The sequence below is a fragment of the Molossus molossus genome, unplaced genomic scaffold, assembly GCF_014108415.1.
Source record: "Molossus molossus isolate mMolMol1 unplaced genomic scaffold, mMolMol1.p scaffold_m16_p_9, whole genome shotgun sequence".
NCBI lineage: Eukaryota > Metazoa > Chordata > Mammalia > Chiroptera > Molossidae > Molossus > Molossus molossus.
In genome coordinates, this window is record NW_023425403.1 from 51,465,327 (window position 1) to 51,488,902 (window position 23,576).

The following is a 23,576-nucleotide window of genomic DNA, read 5'->3' on the forward strand; positions in this document are numbered from 1 at the left end:
AAGTGCTCTTTTTAGAGCAAAAGATGAATGTTTTCTTCCCTTCCATACAACCGTCTACAGCAGTTTTCCCAAATGACCACACAGTGTAGGGCACAGTGTGTGGTGTTTGAGGTTCCACATATTTTAGCTGAAATCTCTCTTTAACTTCTTCCTGTGTGATTTTGAGCAAGTCAGTCACTTTTGAACAAGAGGTAATTCGTTGCCCTTGGTTTCTTGATCTTTAAAATGGGAATATGGATGCTTCCCCCTCTTTCACCTCTTCCGCATTTTCAGCCAGCGTACTCCCATGTATCCTTCACCCATCAGCTCAAGTGCCACTAGTTGATTAGATCAGGTGCCTCTGGTAACCCAGACATAACTGCACTCTTCCCCATGGCATTTGCAATGCTTTGTCCTTTTATATTTGTGTTCTTGTTCTGTAATGTCCACTAACCCACTGGAGTCCAAGAGCAGGGATCACGTCTCCTTAATTCCCTTTTATGCCCTGTCTGTCTGGCACAGAGCCTCTTACCTAATAGATGCTAAATCCATGTTTGCTCAATGAATAAACAAATGTGTGGTTATTGTCACAATTAGAGATAAAATATGCTAAGTTACTGGCATATTGTAGGTGCTTAATAAATGACAGTGGTGAGTTTCAGTACAATAGGGATTGCAGTTAGACACTGTATCTTGTTTCCTCATACTTGATTCATGGAGGAGAATGGGGTGAATTTGGGACAACCACAATTTGAACTGTCCAACTCAAAAAAAAAAAAAAAGTGCTGCGATAAACTACTGGCTGGAACAACGAGAATCGTGATACACTTTTTAAAGGCTTAAGAAATGAAACCCACAATTTAAAACAAAGGGAAAAAGTACAAGAAAAAGGTTTTTTGTCAAAAACTTTTGTTTACCCCTCACAACTCATGCCAGAAATAGTGCATCTTCTTAAAAGGCATGTGGTGACTAACTCCCCACCCAAGTGTTCGCACCGACACCCCCAGCCTCCCTTTTACCCTCACATCTTGGAGCTGCTTTGATCTGTCCCTTCGATATCAGCCAGCCCAAATATCCTCCTGTCAAATATTTCTGGGGCCTATACTTGAAGAAAGAAATGATTTCTCAAATCTGTGAACAGGACATTTCTTTTTTAATGTCAAAATAAACCATCTGCTTGTACAACTGTTTCTAATTACTTTCCTGCCTAGACTCTCCACTTGAGGGGTTTGGCACCAGCACCCCGCCCAGAGCGGTGCCGCTGCCCAAATCCTCGCAGGCAGGCGGCTCATCAATGCACTTTCAGCTCCAGGCAGAGCCCGGGACCTGCGCGCCCGAGCGTCCCTGGGTCCGCCTGCCCTGCCGGCTGCTGGTGGCACCTCGCCCTCGGGGCAGCCTCCCCGAGAGCCCCACCTTGCAGAAGCACCGCTCTCTGCCGCAGCCCAGGCGCTCAGCATGCCTCCCGCAGGCTTCGGGAACTTCTTGCTGCTGGCGTGCCCCTTCCTCCTCGCGGGGCTGTCAGCTGTTCCTCAAAACTTCTCGCCATCTCTGAGGTAAGTTTGGTTTGTTATTCAAGGCAGACCTGCCCTGCTTTGTGTGGCAGGGCTCAAGCATGCAGGATGGCTGCCCTACGCCAACAGCAGTTAAGGAGGTTGGACACAGGATGAACTGTTTTCAACCTGCTCCTGTTCCTTTCTTTAGATCCATGCTGTGCGTTGCTTCTCCTCTGTCCTTTTGCTTTTACTTGGGAAAAACAGAATCACTGAATAAGTAATTAAGTCCCTCCTATGCAACGTATACCAGGAGGAATTTCTGCTATGAGTTAAAGGTAGTTCTATCTATGTGTATCTACAAGTTTTCATAGCCTATAAGGCTGAATTGTTTCATGGGTCTGTATTATATTTTGTAAGAGATGTTGAGGCCCATTGCAAAGCTAAATTTTTTAAAAGTATAGTTTATAATCGCCGCTCACTGCAACGTTAGAAAGCATTTTGCCCTATGCTATCATAACATGTATAGCACTTTCTATACATTCATTTCTTCTTTTTTATAAAATAACTGTCTCTGGCCATCAGGCAATAATGGAACTTTTCCAAACAAAACTGGAAAGTCAGCTAAGTGTCATACTTGGGATTGATGTGTATTTTATCTAACTGTGCATATAAGATTCGGGGACAAACTTCAAAAGGCAGGACTGGATCACTCTGTCCAACTGGAGGGTGGTCTTATTCCTAGGTGGGTAGGTCATCGCTTAGACATTCTGGGTCATGGTCATGCCTCAGGTGATAGCCTATGGGTGGTGACTCTTGCCTGGAATAACACAGCATTTCTAGAGGGACCTTGGCCTCCAGAGAAATGTGGGGCATCAGGGGTTCTATGTCTCCATCTGGGTGGACATTGGGAGGAAACGTGGGCTCCGCGCAGTAGGAGCAGTGTCCGTGTTTGACCAGGGCCCTGCTGTGTTTGTCGCCCTATGCAGAAGCGGGCCAGGTGCCACGTGCCGGCTGTCCCGGGCTGAGTCCGAGCGACGGTGCCGGGCGCCGGGGCAGCCCCCAGGGGGCGCTCTGTGCCACGGCCGGGGCCGGTGTGACTGCGGGGTCTGCATCTGTCACGTGAACGAGCCAGGCGTGTACTTCGGGCCCTTGTGTGAATGCCACGAGTGGGTGTGCGAGACCTACGACGGGAAGACCTGTGCAGGTAAGGGAGGACACTGTCTCTCTCTCCGTGACACACCAGCACACGCGGGAGCAGAGACACACTTCCTTCTGGGGTTTCTGCCATTTCCCAGGAGAGGGGAGGGAGGGACCTCTGCTCATAGCCCAGGAAGTCGCTGCCATCCACGAAGCTATTCTTTTGCTAGTTAATTCTGAAATCCCTTATTATAACACTTTCCTCCGCTCTAGGGTTCAAACGTAATTGGAAATAATATTTGTAAAATTCATTCTCTTAATGATAAATCTCATTTGTCTCTTAGTTTCTTATTACAGACTAAACCTCCCAAATTCCTCACAAATTGAGTTATTTTGCTGGGTTCCCCTACCCCAAATACTAACGTTAATCATAATATTTGCAGAACATAAGCCTGTGTTTTATTTTTACTAAGGCAACACAGGGAAACGTTATTTTCCTAAACTCCAAGGGGGCAGGTTGTATCTTTGATTTCTGATTTGCCCTCTCCTACTTAGGATATAGTTCACAGATGTAAGTGCCTATCCGGAACTGTGACAAGGAAAACATAAGTAGGTCCATATTTACTTAGAAGGATCCCTCTTCTATTGTTTTAGCTGCTTGACGTTTTTAGCTGTAGTGAAACTTGGTATTTTGTAAGGGTGGAGTAAACATAAGTTCATTTCCTTGCACATTTTTAAGGAGTGATTTGGGCCTGATTTTGGAAAGGGTCAAAGTATTTCTTTATAGAGTATACGCCGACCTCTACCAGTTTCACCTAAATATGACATTTACTTAAGGCCAAGAACCTCAAGTAGGTCATTGTGAATGATACAAGCACTCCTTCAGTAAAAGGACAACACAATGCATTCCAGCCAGGGTTTGGCATATTTGTAGGAAAAAAAATCACAACTTATTTACCCACAGTGTAGCTAAGAATAAAGAGTCCAACACTAACACACAGAGATCAAGAATGAGTTTATAGCAAAATGTTTTTTTCTTGGCACCTGGCCCAGGAGAGCATAGAGAGAATACTTAACATGCAGGCTGTTTGGCAGTGGAAAAAGTAGCCATATAAGTAATTCAGATGGGCACAGGTGCTTCCATGTGGCTTGTTTACTCTGTGAAGGCTATAGCTCAGCCCTTTAGAAATAGTGAATGCCACTACTTCTTATTCTAACTTTGTTAGTCCCATAAGCTTCAGTATTATTAAGGGCAGCCCTTTGGAATGAAAGCTAAGTATTGTCTAATATTTCATTCCAAATTCAACTTCTACCTCGCTTCTCTGGATTTTATTGCCTCTGGCAAGGCCTCTTCAATATCATGAGTTCTGAATACATTTTTTTTAAGGGCATTTTGTATTGTTCTTTCATTGGAAAAGAAAAAGTAAGATGCAGTCTTCAACCAGTGAAACTACTCATCGGGTCATCAGATAAAACCCCCATTGAAGCTTCTCCGGTTCCTTTCTTTAAAAGTATGCAGAGGGGATGCTGTGGTATTCAGTACTCTTGTTTATCTCCCATGGAAAGTCATTTGTTGTTTAACCATAACATCTTGGTCACTGCATTCCTTCCTCGCTGATACAAAATGCAGTACTGAGTCACCCATGGTTTTGTTTGCTTGTGTGTTCATTCCTGTAGAAAGAAAACTGCCTCTCTTCATTCCAAAGCCTGATGAAGTAACTGTATTCATTTTCCATTCTCGCCATTCTGACTGATGCCCTTCGAGGCCTATGCTACAGCGCCTGGTGCAGAATCTTCCCCTGCTAACGCTCGGACTGTTTTTCCTGGCCAATGAGGAAATCCTTACCCACACCCATTGGACTGCCTTGCTAGCTAGGCGCCTGTTCTGTGCTTTAAATTTAACTTCTCAATTTCATCTTCAAGAAGTAGTTCCAATATTATAGCTAGTGTTATAGAAACATACCAGGTTGCCTTTTATGTTATGTGAACCTGGGTCTTCACCTCTACATAAGCACCTGTAGGTACTTTCTAGAAATAGAGTAGCTTCCAGAGACCTCCGCAACCTCTGTGAAGAAAACAAAATTCTGTATCATAGAGTGGCTAAGGCTTTGGCATCTGGCGGAAATTTTTCAGCATTTAAATCAGCTGTACGAACTTGGGCAGTTACTTAAACTCGATTTCATTATCTATCAAATGGGATAATAGCAGTGCTTACATTATTGAATTGTTGGGAGATTTACATATTTAAAACACTTAGAATGGTGTTTTGCACAAAGTCAGTACTCAGTACATAGTAATATGTGTCTATGTATATAACAGCAATGCATAAAAGATGAACTAGTGTGAATAGATACATAGACAGACAGACAGATAGATGAATGAATGGATGGATGGATAGATGGATAGCCTGGCTTTGTATTTGTTGGACAATTGACTTGGTAAAAGCAATTTAGTTTTCTTAGTGTAATCTGGGCCTGTTGTTATTGATCCAAAGCTCAAAAGGTCGAGCAAGGATAGCTATTTTGGCCCAGCCTCACAGCAGCTGTATCAGCTACACCATGCCCTTTTAAAATTGGGTCCATTGGGATTCTAATACCGTGAATCACAAGAAACACAATTATTTTAGTTTGAGCGGGTTAAAAGTGATTATGTTTACAAGATCACAAGTGGCCTGTTTCTTCCATGTCCACTTGTTCCTTCCACATGCATCTTCCTTAGACTTTAGTACCATAAAGCCTGGCCCAGTGACTGGTCCTGTGGGTGCTGTGTTCTAATATGGACCAACCTAATTTTGGTAACGTATGTCTTGGAGAATAATAAAATGTTTGGTTACATAAAAGCAAACTTTCAGCCCTGGCCAGTTTGGCTCAGTGGTTAGAGTGTCGGCCCATGGACCAATGAGTCATGGGTTCTATTTCCATCAAGGGCATGTACCTCAGTTGCAGTTCGTCCCCGGCCCTGGTCGGGGTCATGCAGGAGGCAACCAGTCAATGTGAGACACACTGATATTTCTATCTTTCTCTCTCCCCGCTTCTCTTCCACTCTATCTGAAGATAAATAGAAAAATATTCTTGGGTGAGGATTTAAAAAACAAACAAACAAAAAACCCCACAAACTTTTATTTAAAATTTTAAGGCATCCCTGGAAACCCTCCTGAACAACTATGATTACACTTAAATAAAATAATTGGTTTCTTAAAAATCTTTTCTAATCACTTTTGGTATAAGTAGATCTATAGTCAGTTGTGACTATGTGAAACACAGTTTATTCTTGTATTATTTTTAATTATTAGTTTTCATATGAACAAATATAAACCTACTTTTGCCCCACCCTGTGTGTGTGTGTGTGTGTGTGTGTGCTGCAATATCTCTGTTTGCTGTTGATATAAAGATGAAGAGATTGAGTAGGAAGGTCAAGAGAAATACCAAATTCCTATAATGCAATGCAGAATATCATTTTTACAAATTTCTACGAGGGTTCCTTTAAGGCAGAAATTGAATGTTGTGGTATTTTGGTTAGAAGTTCTTGAGAATGTGGTAACACCCACATTGTTAAGTTTAGGGAGGATTTTAGTCCAAAAGGTGGATTGTTGGAATTTTGAGTGAAGAAATATTCAAACAATGGTTTAGAAGCAGGAAAGTATGTGGGTGTGTTTGGGGACCAGTGAGGGATTCTGGGTTTGGCTTGGTTGGATTGTAGGGCTGTGGGGAAAATAGTGAAAGATGACTGAGAGTTACAGATGGACATGTTGTAGAGGACTTTGAACCTGGATGTGAAGTTTGTCTTCAGTTAAATAGTATATGGGAGCCATGAAGTAGTTGAACATAGAAATAAAAAAAAACCGATATGTTGCCTGAGAGCACGGCAGGCTGGGGTAGACACTCAATAGGGACTAATTCAGTTTAGATGCCATTTAAGTTATAGTCCAGTGCAGAGAGAATACGTTTAGAATTCTAGTAAATTTAAACTCTTTTGAAACCTACTCTTCAATACCCTCTCCAGTAAAGGAATGTGTTGACTCCTTTCATATGTTTTCCTTGTGGCCCTAATATCTCCTACAGTTTTGTTTTTGTTGTTAATTCTCACCCGAGGATATTTTTTTTTTCCATTGCTTTTTTAGATAGTGTAAAAGGGAGGGATGGATAGATAGAGAAACATTAGTGTGAGAGAAACACATCAATTGGTTGTCTCCCACACCACCCGGACTGGGGCCGGGAATCAAACCCTCGACCCTTCAGTCTACAGACCAACACGCTAACTGCTGAGCCAAACTGGCCAGGGATCCTGTAGTTTATATTTATTTATTTATTTTTAATCCTCACCTGAGGATATATTTTTTTATTTTAGAGAGAGATGATGGGAGAGAGAGAGACAGAGGAATATCGATTTGAGACACATTGATCGATTGCCTGCTGTACACGTCCCGACCGGGGATTGAACTCACAACCTAAGTATGTGCCTTGACTGGGAACTGAATCTGCAAACATTTTGGTGTATGAGATGACACTCCAACCAACTGAGCCACCTAACTTGGGCTTCCGTAGTTTTAGAGAACACATTCAGGAGTTCCTCACGACTAGCTCACTCACCTACTTTATACAAGGCCTTTGTTTGAGCTCCACTCCCCTTGGTTCATCCATTTTGGATAAATGTATCTTGTCTTACACCAAGTGACACAGAAGAGTTAAAGGTTTCCAGACCTACACACCAGTTTTTCTCAACTGTACTGCTTTATTTGGACACCACTCTGCAGCTCCACCATAGAGACCAAAAATACACTGGCTTTGGGCCAGGTCTTCCCCACACTTTGATAATGTAGAGGAGCACAGTTACAATATTATGGTTAGGTCAATCATGTCAGTGTGACAAGTTCAGCAGTTACTTTTATAGTAAAATTTCTTTGGAAAGAGAGAGGAACATATGGGAGCAACATTATTTGTATTACAAGTTTTAAATTTGCAAAGCATAAACCTCCTTAATAGGGTTCTCAAAATTCTTCAACATATTTTGAGACATGATGCTAAAACTGACATGTCTCCTGGTATCATAACCCCCTCAGGAAACTGTTCAGCTCTCCGGGCCTCAGACACAGACTGTTAGATCTGACCTGTGACTTGTGACACTCAGGGTTTGGAGGTGGGCAATCAATGCCATAGAAACCGAGATCCCAGATATGGTCCTTTGTCTGAAGAATGAGTTATGAAGTGAGACAAGACATTTGCCTAGGTCTTATCTCCCACCATTGTATTAGTTTTTATTGCTGCTGTAACAAATTACCACAGACCTTGTGGCTAAACAACTCAAATGTATTTTCTTATAGTTTTGCATGTCAGATGTCCCATGGGGGTCTTCCATAGCTAAGATATTGGCAAGCTCTGTTCCTTTCTGGAGGTTCTCAGAGAGAATCCATTTCATGGTCATTCAATGTTGAGAGAACATAGTTTCATGTGGTTATAGGACTGAGGTCCCTGTTTTCTGCTGGCTGTCAGCTGGGGGGTCTCCTTGATCTTCTGATGCCTCTCTTGGGTCCTTGCAATCACACCCCTACATCTCAGAACCAGCAACAGAGTGTCAGGTTCTTCTCATAATGCCATCTCTCTGAGCTTCTTCCATTGTTATATCCTCTCTTACCACTTTTGAGGACTCATGATTAGATATGGCCCAACCAGATAATTAAATATAATCTCCCCTCTGAAGATCCATAATCTTAATCACATCAGCCAAGTCCTGTACCTTTCAATATGTTCAATATAAACTAGTTTTTTACCTAGCAGTTTTTAGGAGATTATTATTTCTAGAAAAAGGTGGTATAATATTTAAAAATCTGGCGACCAGAAATTAAACAACCAGAGAGAACATAAAAATTATTTATGTATGTAAATGCTTAAATTTTTAAAGTTTATTTATCTATATATTTAAAAATTATTAATACATAATGTTTGCTACAAAAAGTCAAACAATATCTATGTGTATGAATAAAATTTGATACAGTGTGGTTGTATTTTATGCAGGAAACAGATTTTACCTCAGCACAAAGATTACACATTTGAAGTTTAAATGTTGCCCTGACAAATCTCTAAGGAAGGCCCTGTGTTTGAGTTCATTACACCATCCCTCAGTTTATCTAACACAGCAAACACCAGGAAATTTGTGTTTACTCCACGGCTGGAAGACAGTTTTGGTTTGGGGCTGGGTATAAGATGGGTATTAACTGGATTGTTCTTTGATGAGATGCTGGTGAGATACTTAAACTAGGAGACATACACAAAGAACCTCTGCCCAACCCCCTCGGAAGTAACAGTCCTTCCACACTCCCATTTCATACCCACTTGGGGCCTCTGCTCACTGAATGGAATGACAGAACCTCTACACTATTAAAATTATTATTCCACCTCCCTTTGTTGCCAAATATATATGTGAAATGCCTGAGCTCATATAATTGAATTCAAGTAGGTTAAATATGTGTGTGTGGGGAATCCTCTTTAGTATTCATCTTGATTATAGCCTTTAGAGTCAATCAATATTAAATTTAGGATGTATACTTTATATTTCCAATGGTTACATAAAAATGTGTGTTATAAACACACACACACACACACACACAGAGGCATGTTTCTCTTGGTTTTGCTTTTTTTTCTTTGAGAATATGTCATGGCCCTGGCCGGTTTTGCTCAGTGGTTAGAGCGTCAGCCTGTGGTCCAGAGAGACCCGGGTTTGGTTCCCGCTAAGGGCTTGTACTTCGGTTGCAGTTTGTCCCAGCCCTGGTTGGGTCGTGCGGGTGGCAGCCATTCGATGTGTCCCTTTCACGTTGATGTTTCTCTCTCTCTCTCTCTCTCTCTCTCTCTCTCTCTCTCTCTCTCTCTTCCTCTCTCTCTTCCTCTCTCTCCCTCCTGCTGTGTCTGAATAAAACATGGAAAAATGTCCTCGGGTGAGGATTAAAAAAAAAAAAAAGACTATGTCATGGCCTTCATTCTAGCTTAATAATATGTATAATGAAAATTTTAATCAGCATATGATGTTCTATAGTAGGAATGTATTACTGTTAAACTATTTGAGTATTACTGAACACTCTGGTTGTTTATGGTTTTTATTATTGTTTTGTGTTTTGTTTTTTGACATGGGTCTTTAAATAGTATTTTTAAATGCCAATTTAACTTTGTACACACATATTTGTACACACTCATTTGTACACATGCATGCACACAACTGTCTAGTGCTCTGGCTCTTGCACCTCTACAGAAACATTTCCACCCGAGGAAGTTGGGTTCCAAGGCACCAGAAAGGGAGAAGTGTTAGTAAAGATGCCTTTAAATGTTGTTGATCTCAGCAAAGGGAAACTTCAAATCAGGTGGAACTAAGAGATCTGACGCCCTTTGCCTTAGGGAAATTTAGATTCCAAGCCTGGTGTGGGATTCAAGGTCAAGAGTCACATCTGAGAAGGGGAGAAGGGTAGCGTTGCTGGTGCTGAGTGTACCAGAGGGATTTTCCATGGCATTTTTTAGGCCTCCACACAGGTAAATTCTCAAGATATTTTCCATTAACTCTTAAATTGATAAGGATAGAGAGCTGCAAGAAGGTTGCAAATCTCATTTTCTTTGGAAAAGAGTGTTTTGTCTTTTCAAGGATCACATTTCCTGGAAAATAAGAAACTATATTTTGTAATAGAACTCATTCTCCTGTCTGCTCTAAATCATCTTACTTACTTAAGCCTGGGTAGAAGAATGACGGCTTTATAAAGGGGCAAGAATAATAAGACCTTTTATAAGGAGGCTTATTGGCTTGGCCTTGTGTTACCCCAGTCCCAGCTTGTGAGCTAAGGTAACTTTCTCCGCCAAGAGCCCTATCATCCTGATTGTGCAGAGACTAGTTCCAATATCAAGTTATTCCAAGTGAATAGTTACTCTACTTTCCTGTTTCACTCTTGTATCTTCATACTTCCTAGGGAATGGCAGGCTAAAAAATGTCTTTAAAAAGAGGTCAATGAGTTTTGGTATCGCTTAGAAATTTCTCTTATGGCAAGGCACTAACTGTAAATTTGTGATTTAGTCAATTGGGTGGTAAGGAGCCAACATCAGAAAATTAAAACATGGTAAATGTATTTCCTAATTGGCCACTACTGCTTTTTCAAAGCTATCATTTTCTGCTGTGCAAAGTAGTTAGAGAAAACTAGTTATTTTTCTAAATAAAGTGACTTGGCCTTTTAAGTATTTTTCCTCTTCAAAACACAAAAGACAAGTTACAGACTTTTTTTCTTCCCTCTTGGTCAATGTGAAAATAATTCATTTGTTTTAAGAAAGAAAATATTTGACCTATTAGCTATGTACTGAATAGACTTCTCTCAATTGCTGCTTGTATGGATGTGAACCTTAAAATTAATGCTGCATTGGTAATACAAAAAATCATGGGACAATATCTACTTAGATTTGAGTATGCTTTGCTGGAAACTGTTTGTACACATGACTTTGTTCAGTTTTTATATAACTTTTAAGGGGTAGTCAAGTTATTATTCTCCACCTATCATACTAAGTAACTGAGAAGAAATAATTAGATGGCTTCATTAAAGTTGTTCCAAAAACCACATACTCAGGAAAGATATTTTCATAAATTTGAAGTCCTAAAATGAGAACATAATTTTAGGAACCTGATTTTTACATTTAAAGATATACATTCTGTTGATTTTTTTTTTTTTCATGGAAAAGTAGATTTGGGCCCTCATTTCTGTATAATGTCAGAGAAGTATACCTCAAAGCTCAAAAGGTGGGCATAACACCTTATTCATTTAGCATCAAAAGAAATCCAGGTAACAGAAGTCACTGGGACTTAAATTACTTGTCATACCAACAAGGAGCATTTCTCTCTGCAGTAATTGAAATTCTTAGAGTGATATCATTTAGCACCAACTATTATTCAAATAAGGGTTCTTTGGGGTTAGCAGTGGGAGCAACTCTTCCATAACCTTTGGTTTTCCTTGTCTACAAAAGTGAAAGGAAAGTTAGATAGGAGAGTTGAATATATACATTTGTTAATATCATGGATATTAACTGGTGTTACTTTATGTATTACTATTTGGCCATTATAAATAAATCACATTAGAGATTATCCTTGCACTTATGAAATTAAAGTATCTGTAATATGAAATCTAGAAATTCAAATACATGTGATTTTAAATGTATGTATAGCCTTTTAGAGAACAAAGAGATATGAATTAGAAATACATGGTGAGGGAAGAAAGGTGTCTATAGAAAACTGAACAATTTGATTGGATCATCACAAAAGTTTACTTTGTGCCTTGAAGATGGGTATGTCAATCTTTGGGTCATGACATGAAGGCTTTTGGGGACATCCTACAAATGTCACTCATCAATCTGGGATTTCTGAGATTCTGCCACTTCCAAATTTTATTCCCATTACTATGCCAGATGTAGGATTTTAAGAATCATGAGTGGCAATGCTCGATCTGTTATTAATATAGTCTTTATTGAATTTAGCAATCTTTTATTTGAGAAGGCTTAGAGAGCAGGTTTGGAGAGGATGGGAATTGGGGGGCAGGGAGCTCTAAAAAATGCTTGGGAATTGGAATTAAAAACAAAACAAACTTTTATCTCCACTCACATTACTTCTGTGTGACCTTGAGCAAGTCACTTAACTTCTCTGAGCCTTGGTTATTAAATTGAGCAAACATTTATTAAATATTTCCAAAAAGGCATCTAGAGGAGGACAGGGCATCGATGGCAGAGAACTGGAATCATCAGAAAGAAGCAGGAGCCGAACCCAGTGAGGCCGCAGATTTGAGAAAGGGGGGAGATTGTCCTCTCCCACAGGTGGCCAGTAAAGAGAAGAGACCTGTTCCCTTTAGCTTACCTCGAAAGCTCCTCTTTCTTTGAGAATTGTAAGAATTGTCACTTCCATAAGTTATTAATTAATGAGTGCTCAATGCTTGCGTGGTATTGTAATATAAGCATTAATATTGTATAGTGGATTTGGCGTTTGTTTAATTTCCACTATCTGCACACAGCTTATTGGAGTACAATAAAATAATATTTGTGTGTTTCCTGAAATCCACCCCGAGTGTGTAGGTATCAAAAATTATAGTCTTTGCTACCCTCTCCATGGACAAGTTAACTAGTCAACCCAGCATGAGTTCAGAGAACAACTAGCAAATAATATGTATGGGGTATTTGAAGGAGAATAGCAATAGCAATAGAAAAAAAAATTCCTTGGGATACACTTAACATTTTTTGTTTAATTACAATAATGTATCCCATAGTGTTATTGTGAAATTGAAATATAGTAATGATAATACTCTTAATATTTATTTAGGATTTGCTATATGCCTCTTGTGTAGTGTTAAATTCTCACAGTAAACCTACTGAGTAGGTCATCTTGCCATTCTAAAGACCTGAGCTTGAGAAAGATTAATGCAATATTTAAGATCACATTGTGTACCTCCAATATTTAATTACAAGATGCTATGAAACTTAATTATAGTATATTATGAAGTAGGAAAAAACCCTAAATATACTATGAAATCTATCTATTCTATATAATAATTTCCTCCTGACTTCTCTTCATATACTTTTAAATGTATAATCAATAAATAAAATGGAGTAATTCAGGCTTATTTGAGGGGTAAGTATCTTTCAGATTCTTAGGTGTATTGGGTGGGACACTTTTATAGGGCCCAAGTAATAGAAAAACCTACCCAAACATGCTTAAGAAAAAAAAAAAAAATCACTGTTTACTGGTCACTTAATTAAAATAGGCCAGTGGTTTCCAAAATGTGGTTCTTGAGCCAGCATCAACTGGGGACTTATTAGAAATGCAAATGGAGAGGCCCCAACCCAGATTTACTGAACCAGAATGTCTGACTGTGGGGCTCAGCCATCCGCTTTAACAAACCCTCCAGGTTGTTCTGATGCATAGAAAAATTTGAGCATCAGTGATCCAGGATTAAATCTATCTTTGGGTGCAACTCAATTTAGGGCTCAAAGAATACCACCAGGATATAAATGTGGGCTCTGCTATTCCTGAAATAGCTCCATCTCCACGCTTCACATAGTGGCCATTGACAGCTTTAGATACCTGTTGACACAGCACCCTGTCCAATGGACAAGAGAAATGATTTCACCTCTAGTTGAGTGTTTAATATCAGAGAGAAATCTAGATCTACACAAAGAAATGAAGAGAACTAGAAATGGTAACTATAGTCGGTCAATATATACAATATATTTTTCTTGTAGTCAAATCTCTTTTAAAGAGATAGAGCGAGAAGTATGTCACTGCAAAGAAGGCAAAAGTCAAGGATGAGATATTGGAGAAAACATGAATTGATTTAATAAAGATGTTATTTACTGAGCATATATCGTGTGTGCCTATGCATTGTGCTAGGTATATCCTGTATATTATTCATAGTATTCCCACTACAACATTTTGAGATAAGCATTATTGTGTTTTGACAATAACAATAATGATGCATCTTTCTTACAGGATTTTTGTAAGTAATCAATGAGATTAGAGACATTAAAAAACAAATAAATAAAAATCATGTTTTGAAGTAGGGAATCAAATTCTACTTGTTTGGAGACATAAACTTACACAGCTTTGAAATGATAGACTTTTCCCCCCAAATTCCACCCATTAAACTTTTATGGAACCCTTTCTCATCTACTAAACACATGACATATAGGAGGTTCTCAATATATTTTAGTTCCCCTTCCATGCTTAGGCAAGTGACTTGAAAAGATCAGATGGTGTAGATGAATATATATGGGCTTCAAAGATAGAAAAATATTGCATAGAATCTTCTCTGTCTTGGATTGGTTGGGTAACACTGAACAGCTTATTTCACCTCTTCTGAGTCTCCTTCTCATTGGAAGAATGAGAGCCATCTCATAGTATCCTTAAATCAAATAATGTAAGGTGACCTCTTACAGGATGCTCAAAAATTAGATAATATTTTAAATGAAATATCACATTTGAATGACATCGTGTAGAATAATTCTATGTAAATGCCAGTCTGTATCATCACCTCTGTGGAAAAAAGAATGAGGTTTGTTTTCTGAAAAATGTGAATGTAAATAATGTTAGAATAGCATGTTTTTGTGTAACGTGATAAGATCCATTCTGAGTAAAAGAAGTTAATGAACTTTTAATTTTTTTCACACTGCTGGGGATGAGGTCACTGACATCAAAGGACACTGAAATACTGATAAAACATGAGTGATAAAACATGCTGATAAAACAGAGTTCATTTATGAAAAAATAAAAACATTGAGAGGTGGACTAAAGGTCTAGGTGTGAGAATTGCTAGGTTTTAGAACAAGTGAAAAACAAAATGTTTTCATTTTAAACTTTGACTCAAGAGCCTACTTGCAAGTGATGGATGCATACAATAAGGGTCATTGTTTTTTATTAAAGTTAGTTAGCACTTTGTAGTGGACCGAAAGCTTGGGTTCTCTCCCCTAAATTTATATGTTGAAGCCCTACCCCCAAATAAGGTGGTATTTGGAGGCGGGGCCCTTGGGAGGTGAATAGGGTTACTGATGGGAATAGTGCCCTTAGAAGAGGAAGAGACAAGAGAGCTCTCTCTTTCTCTGCTATGTAAGAAGATGGAAGCAGCTGTTTCTATGCCAGGAAGTGGGCTCTTCCCAAGAACCAGATCTGCCTCTTGGACTTTTTAGCCTGTACAACTTTGAGAAATAAATGTCTTTTGTTTACGCCACCCAGTTGATGTATTTTATCATAGCAGCCTGAGCTAAGACACACTTAATGAGCAGCTACTATGCACAGAGTCCCCTTAAACATAACAGACCCGTCCAACCCTGAAACCAATGAAGTCAAGAGTAATTAAAATAATATATAGACAGAGGTATGAGTAATTTGTTGTTCATGTACACTGTGAGGAGTCATTAATCATGCAGGAGGTGCCCTTTGAGCTGGGTCCTGAAGGATGAGAGGGATTTGTATCCTTGAGGTGTGATAGCTTTAGAGGGGGTAAAAAGTTATAAATGAGTACAGAGAAGAGGCTAAACTGCAAATAAATGTATTGAAAAAATATGCCAAAGCTAAGAAATGTAGGCCAACCCAAATGCAATAGCTCTGGCTCTATTTTTCCCCTTGTTTCAGGATTTAGTCTAACAGATTTGCAGAGAGAAGGAGCAGAGTTTCTTTAATCATTGAAGAAATCATCATTGAATATTAAGGTTTTTGGTTGATGAGCTGGGAATCCCTTAGTGTTCCCAGCATCAGTGTTGCACAAATGCCAAAGACATTTATTGACATTTAGGAAAGACCCCTAAAATTTCTTCTTCATACTGGCTTCATTGTTAATAAGTAGTATACCAGCATATTGTGTGTGTAAGATCTTACTAGGTTTCTAGGTGAAACATTTGGCTAAAAAGTCAGTAGGAATAACTTTTTTAAAAAAAGTTTTAATAACTCTTCTGTTCTGTAATTTGTAAGTGCCAGTATCTCCAATTTACAACCATGTAAATTACTATGAGTTAAATGCGCTTGAATTTTGTTCTTAATGAAACTATCTTGTTCTCTGTCTCTGCTTAAAGGTTGTAAACAAAATGCTCTAGTCTCCTTTTCAGCCACAGTCTCCTCTTCCAGGTCAGCAGATGGCCGAGTCTGTCAGGGCCAACCTCTCCTTCTGACAGTTTCCTTAAATCATCTTCCTTCCCCATCACAACTTACCTTGTAAAGCTGATTGCTTCCAAATTAACCCACGGTTTTCCTTCTCACCCTGTGAAAGTTGACAGAAGCAGGTAGAAGCCATGAATTTTTATTCGTATTGTCACGTTGGAAGGGATTTTAAGAATAGACAAACCAATAGAGGGACCGTGTGTCCACACTCGTTCTCACACCGTCCCCTCCACGACGCTTTGCCGTTTCCTTACAGCACACATTCCCTGATGGTTTTAAGTATTTCACTTGGTTTTAAACTAACAAATAAGAAGACAAAATCTGAGTCACCTGGATGAACATTGTTTTTCTACAGGACAATAGGGAATGTATTCAGCACCTTCTTTTTGAAGTTCACACGTCAAATGTAGGGCTGTATTTGTGCTCATGCTCAGCAGTTACACATTTAGTAGGAGGTTTTGCTATTTTTGGAAAAAAGGGAAATGGAATAAATGGGGTTGCTTTTAGAGCCCAGAAAGCCATTTGGCTGGATGGAGCTGACACACCTTATTGCAGGTCTCAGGGCCTCTTTGTAATTTACAGTGGATACTAATTTCCTGCTCAGATTTCCTAAGGAAGCTCCTATTGAGTCAGAAAAGGAGGAGGCCCCGGCTGGGACAGCACCCTGAGAGGCGTGGTCCAGATTCATCCCTACAGCTATACTTCCTTTGCCTTCTCTACTCTGGTCCCCTGTTTCTTGGTCTTTCTTTTCCCAGAATTCCTCAGATCTTGAAAGGATGAGATTTTATTTTACTTCCCCTTCCTGTGCTCCTGGAAAACCCATTATGTAAACTACTAGGATTAAGTTCCCAGCCTCAAATGTTAATCAATTAGAAAGAGTTTAGGAAATCCTCTCTTCACAGAGCCTGGCTCACATGTCGATTGTCTTGCCATACAATCCTCTTTTGAGTGTCAGAAGCTAAGTAATAATCCTCAACTTCTCACTCTCTTTCACCCTCCAAGTTCAAATGGAGAGGCCTCAGGCTGCCTAAGGATAAATGCATCGATAAAGAGAACAGTAATTCCTCTAAGCAGCCATTTTCTGGGAGTAAATCCTTTGCTAAGCACATAGTAGATGGTCTATAAATTTTATTGCACAAATAAGTAAATAAATAAATAAATAAATAAATAGGTAAATGGGTGAAAGGGGATGTGGAACTGACAGGTTTTGTGAAACAAGTAGATGTCAAATCATCCGCAGAATTTAAAAAATTTGACTCATAAGAGTCGATATTTTGAGCTAAGGAAACCTCTCATAGTTCATCAATAAAGGGTTATTTGAATTCTCTAACTTCTTACCTAGTAAATATGGAGTTCATGCCTTTTGATCTTTACCTTGTATTCTGACAATTTGATGAAGGATGATGAACCTAAGGAGCGCTGAGAAACTTTAAGATGGTATCAAGTTTCACCTACTTTTTGAAATAAAAAAAAGCTATGTCCTATTAAATCATTTTAATGCTCCTCATATCATGTGCTCTTTATTATGATTCTCAATAGTGCAGTAAATTGTGTTTTGAGAATCTGACTAAAACATTTTGCATTCACTTACGTGGTCTGGAGAGGCTGTGATCTGTGGGTGCGGAAATGACAGTGGAATCCAGCTCCTCTTTGTCCGGGACATGCTTTAACCACACAAGAACTCTCCTCTTGCCCTGGCCAGTTTGGCTCAGCGGTTGAGCATTGGTCTGTGGACCAGAGAGTCCCGGGTTCGGTTCCCGCTAGGGGCACATAACACACACACACAAAATAAAAAGTGAAAAAATAAAAAAGAACTCTCTTCTCGAGTGACATGTGAGTTGGGCCTTCATCGCCTGTTCATTCTGCCAATATATTTTCCACATCTGTCCTCCTAGTCACTTGAAGATTTATTCTAGATGCCTGATGGCAAACTGTCCTTGTACCTGGGGGATGGAAGCCCGTAGAACATCGATCTCATCTTCTTTCTTTGACACAAGTCCATTAGCTTCATCTGTCTTGAGGACAATCCCAGCTAAGAGCCTATCTGATTTTTCTTCTTTGGGGACTTTTCAGAATGTCAAGGTTATAGAGAAATTGGCTTTGTGAAAAGTATGTTGCCATCTGTTGCTAGTTTCTAATCTCAGATCCATTTAAGAGATATGCCAAGTCAGATTTATATACACGTTTTAGCTAATTGTATTTTATTGTACTTAACTCAAAAGCACATATTTTGGTTTGTCTTTTCATTATCATTACCTAACTATCCTATAATTCTTCCATTGGGGGGGGGGTGTTGGACATAGTAATTACCTGGCATCTATTGTGATAGGACATAATACATAACATATATCTATTTGATAGTTATAAAATAATAATGCATATGAATATGGAGCCAAAAAGCAAGCAGGGGATTTACATATTTATTTTTATTAATGAGAAAATAGAAACCCAGAGAGTTTATGTGGCTTCCAGTCAAAGTCTCAAAATTAGCTCATGTTTCAGATGAAAAATGCCTTCAAGTTCTAAATCAACTATAACACTGAAGATTGGTGACCATTTTCTTCTCAGATTTTGTTTGATTCCTTGATTAATAAGTGATTCTTTTAAAAGTTTTTTTTCTAGTAAAATCATTTGCTAGAGAATCATTTTCTAGTAAAATTATTTAAAAATCATTTTCTAGTAAAACTGAATCTAAAATTATGACAACACTGTGGTCAGAATATATGATTAGGCTCTCTCTTCAACTAAGTATAGTATTTAGATATTCTGTATTATGTTATGTTTTATGCTATGATATAACCTATGCTTCCTATATACTTTCCTACATACAACATTCTAAGAGTCAATAAGCTGTTCTAGAAATTTATCCTAAAGAAATAATTCAGAAGTAAAATGCTATGAAGATGCTTAATGCATTGATGCCTATAATAGCAAAAAGTTGTAGGCAAATTATACATCCAATAATACTCTCAATAATAAAGATTAAAAATTATTCATCCAATAGTATAAAATAAATTATCGTACATTAACCTAATGTGATAATTTATACTCATTAAGATGATAAGTAAGAAGATTTTGTATGTGCACATATGATATACACTCAAGTTGAAAAAGCCAAAGACACTATTGTATGTCCACTCACCTTCAACTATGGGAAAAGTATGTATGCCTGCAGACACATGGTAAAATTCTGTGAACTACTAACAGGGTGGTGGTGGTAAAATTGTAAGTGCTTTTTCTCTACTTATAAATTTTTCTATAATTTAATATAGGTTTATAATGCAACATGATTACAATAGTTTGATACATAATATCAGTTGAAGAGAGATTACAATGATATAACAAAAGTGTTGTGCTTCTCTGGTACCTGTGACCAATATTCCTAACCAGTCAGAGAAGGTTTTGAATCTTCAGTTGAACCTTTGAGTCCCTAAATTAAATTGATCAAGACAGCATGGAAGGTGCTATTTTCAAATTTTTAACTATATATTTCAGATAAATGCATTTCTTAGAAAACTGTTGCCTCTAAAGAGGCTCCAAAATATGTATCAGGAATGATGACTGAGACAAAACCCTGATGTTCGTTACTTAGAAATGTGTGGGATATTAGGAACTGAGCTAGCCATTGGTATATCCACAAAATAGTCCATATTTGTTTCTAACCCCTAAACAGATAATGCCCTATCTCTGTCCAACAGACATAAAAATAATCACCTCTTCTCCGGGCTTAATTTTCTTTTCTCATCCTAGAGTCCTCTTATCAAAATATACCTGTTCTAACCCCATCTTCTCAAAGACCTCAGGACTTAATCCATGCATGAGTGGCCCTGCTGCACACAGGTATTGCTGTTTATATAGACATCTTCTGGCTACACACTTTTTTTGTATAAACTAGTAACTAGCAGAGGGAAGATTTTTTTCAAGAAACAAATTTTGGTATTTCTCAAACCATACTGTATGAAGGGCCTCCCTCACCTAGGGTGGACCCAGATCTAGGAGGAGGATGATAATTAAAAGGGTCTTCACTTGGAGCGACCAGAGATGTGTGGGGTTTCACCTGTCTCTCTGGGACATCATTAGGAATGAGTTTTCCCATTGGGTAGGTAATTTACATAGTTTACGCAACTGGCAGTTTCTCTTTATCCTGAGACAGTGATTCTAGGGGAAAGGAATTCATTGAGATGAAAGTTAACGTCTTATGTCTTACAGTATGTATTTCATGATTAAGAGGTAAATTTTTAAAAGCTTTGTGTTGTGTCAGTTTTGTCAATACTCTAATTTTCCTGTGAGCCTATTTCTGTAATCTGCAGGTGGATGCCCCTGCCCCAGATCTACCTTTCTCAGCCTGTATTCCGCCAGAGTTACTATTCCTTGCAAAACTTTCTACTTGAGAGATTTGCAAATATTTGAAAATTAACATATTGCAAAACAACAGATGGTACTCAGTATAGAATTTCACACTGTAATCAAATATCATTTACTCCAAAGGTAGATAAGTTCCCATGTAGCCCAGTGACCAGCAAGGACCCAGCTCTGGGCTGGGAGTCAGAAAACCTGGGCTGGGGTTTCTCCTGCACGAGAACAGCTCTGTGATCCAATAAATCATTTAACTTTTTACATTTCAAACTCCCTGTCTGTGAGAGCAGTGGCTTGACCTATGTGGTCTCAGAAGCCTCTTCAAACTTAAAAATTCTGGTTCTATGATTTTAATACTTAATACTTTAATACTTAACAATACTCATAATTGTGCTTGCGTTGCGTGATAATTAGGCATGAAGATAAATGGCTCACATGAATGGCTGTAATTAGTTCTAATCTACAGAGAACAAATCTATTTTTAAGTCTTTCCTCTTCCCATTTGATTGTTTTTTTCCCATATCAATAATCAGTATAATGGACTTTGCTTCTCTTTGGAAACCTTGCACCCTTTTATCATTATCATCCTCAACTTCCTTCTCTCTATTGTTTTCTTATCATTATAGTCCTTGTGATCATACATGGACACATATGTTAAGGACTATTATGTTGAATATTATTTCCACACTGCTGAATTTTTCTTCTTCTGACTCTGTGGGAGGGTGGTGCTCTCCCATGTCTTTGTTTTCATTCCATGAAGAGACTTTGGTGGTAACTTCCTGCTCCATCCTGACAAAGGTGTCTTTAAACACCCAGAGATGAGCATGGAGGAACTAAGAACAGGAGACTGTGGACATTCTGAGGTTTGGAGTAGCAAACGCCTGGAACACCATGGCCAGGAACATGGTAGAGAGCAACCCCCACAGGGGGGAAAGCTCTGGAGCCTGTCTTCTGAAGTCAGAGGGAAAGAGAGGAGAGGTGGCCTGACAGGATGGGAGAAGCTAGAATCGAGGCACCAAAAGTAGCCTTCTGGCTCTGTAAGTAAATTTACTTGACAAGCATCATATTCATTATTTTAACAAACATTAACTGAGCACTACAAATGTGCAAGGCACTATGATAAGTACTTGAAAGGTACTTATTATTTTATTCCTCCCTTTATTACTAAATGCTTTTTAAATTGCTATCAGGAGTGGGGAATGTCTGGCCCTTGGGCCATATAAGGTCCATGAAATCAACACCAGCTAACATCACACACCTCACCAAATTAGCCTGACCAAATATAGCAGGCCAATTTCTAAGTTGATAATTTTGTATGGCCTGCGAATGATGTTATGAATATCCAAATGGCCCTTGGAAGAAAAAGGTTCCCCACCCCTGCATCATAGATCAAGGTCCAAAGCCTAGAGAGTTTGGGAAACTTGAGATCAGTCACATGGGCAGCAGGTAACAGTACCAGCTTTAGAAAATTGTTGTTTTATAAACAAGGGGAAGATATTTTCTTTCCTTTCCTACTTACCTCATAGTACCTACTCTGGTTCCCGAAATGTCATTCCCATACTGATTTTTCTTGTTGAGTTGGGCAAGGACACTTAGGTAGGCACAGAGACTCTGGAAGTCCTATATAACTGGACAAACTAGTCAACAAGTAAAACTGCAAATAAAAAGAAAAAGCTTTGATTCCACTTGGCATATTTCAGTTTAAACTGGCTACATGGGAGTCCTGAGCAAAGGTGGTCCATGTCCCTCGCGGCCTGGCTAGTACTTGTCTTCTTGAGCTGGAAACATGTCATGCCCCTCCTGCCCTGTGACCCCGTAGCTCCCTTCCAGGGCAGCCCCTTTGAATGAGGACAAGTGTTCTGTAGAGAAATGACCTGGAAATTGATGTTGATGCTAAGGAGTCCTTGAGAGAAAAAGCATTTGTCTCTTCTTTCTAAGTAATTCAGCTAAGATATATTTTCCTTTCATGCAGGTACAAAATTCCTTGCTGTCATTATTCAAAGATGTATGTTCCTTATGTAGAGTTTAATTCTTTGACAGTTTCAGTAGAGGAGAGGGAGGTTTGATGTCAACCTCTGTTTGGGATGTTTTTCCATTAGTAGTGTTTGGTCCTATGGTAGGATTTCAGTCAGTAAGGTTTCTGTTCGGTCATATGATTTGGTGCTTCCTGGTATGTACATCCTAATTTAATATATCTGACCCATCACTTAAAAATTTTGTTGCACTTTTTTTCTTTTAATTTGATAATGAAAAAAGTGTTCTTCCCTTGAGACCTCATATGATTTCCATTGGGTGTGGTCTTTTTACATTCAACTTACATTTCCTTTGAAATTTCACTGGCTGGTCTTAGTTTCCAAATGTACTGATGTGAAGTCTCTCATATAACGCTGGTCATTGTATTTCCCTTGCAGATGTGAGCATACTTTTAAACTTCTCAAATAAGATGTGTAGCCAAGACTGTTCAAATGATCTGTAACAATGCCCTGGCCGAGTGGTGTAATCAGTTGGATTGTCTTCCTGTACACTAAAAAAGGTTGCAGATTTGCTTCCCGGTCAGGGCACGTACGTGAGGCAACTCATGGATGTTTCTTTCTCATTTTTCTCTCTCTCAAGTAAAAAAAAAACATATCCTTGGGTGAGAATTAACAGAAAATTATAATTTGTAACAATGTGCTTTAAGGTAGAAATGTGCAGCATATTTTTCATTAAAAAAAAATATTTTTATTGATATTTAGAGAGAGAAGAAGGGAGAGGGAGAGAGAGATAGAAACATTGATGTGAGAGAGACTGCCTCCTGCATAACCCCCACTGGGGATCGAGCCTGCAACCCGGGCAGGGCATGTGCCCTGACTGGGAATTGAACTAGCGACCTCTTGGTCCATGGGTCTACACTCAAACACTGAACCTCACCAGCTGGGCCAGCATATTTTTCTATAGAGATAGATATCACAATCATATTGTATC

The 23,576-nt window shown here is 38.9% G+C and overlaps 1 protein-coding gene across 1 annotated transcript in view; it reads left to right on the top strand.

The window, feature by feature from the left end:
• Positions 1–1,219: 1,219 nt before the first annotated feature.
• Positions 1,220–23,576, top strand: part of ITGBL1 (integrin subunit beta like 1) — a 201,956-nt gene continuing 179,599 nt past the window's right edge. The window contains exons 1-2 of the mRNA XM_036250009.1: positions 1,220–1,532; positions 2,459–2,676. Coding sequence (XP_036105902.1) covers positions 1,435–1,532; positions 2,459–2,676 — 316 coding nt within the window. The 5' untranslated portion in view covers positions 1,220–1,434. The remainder of the gene's footprint in view (positions 1,533–2,458; positions 2,677–23,576) is intronic.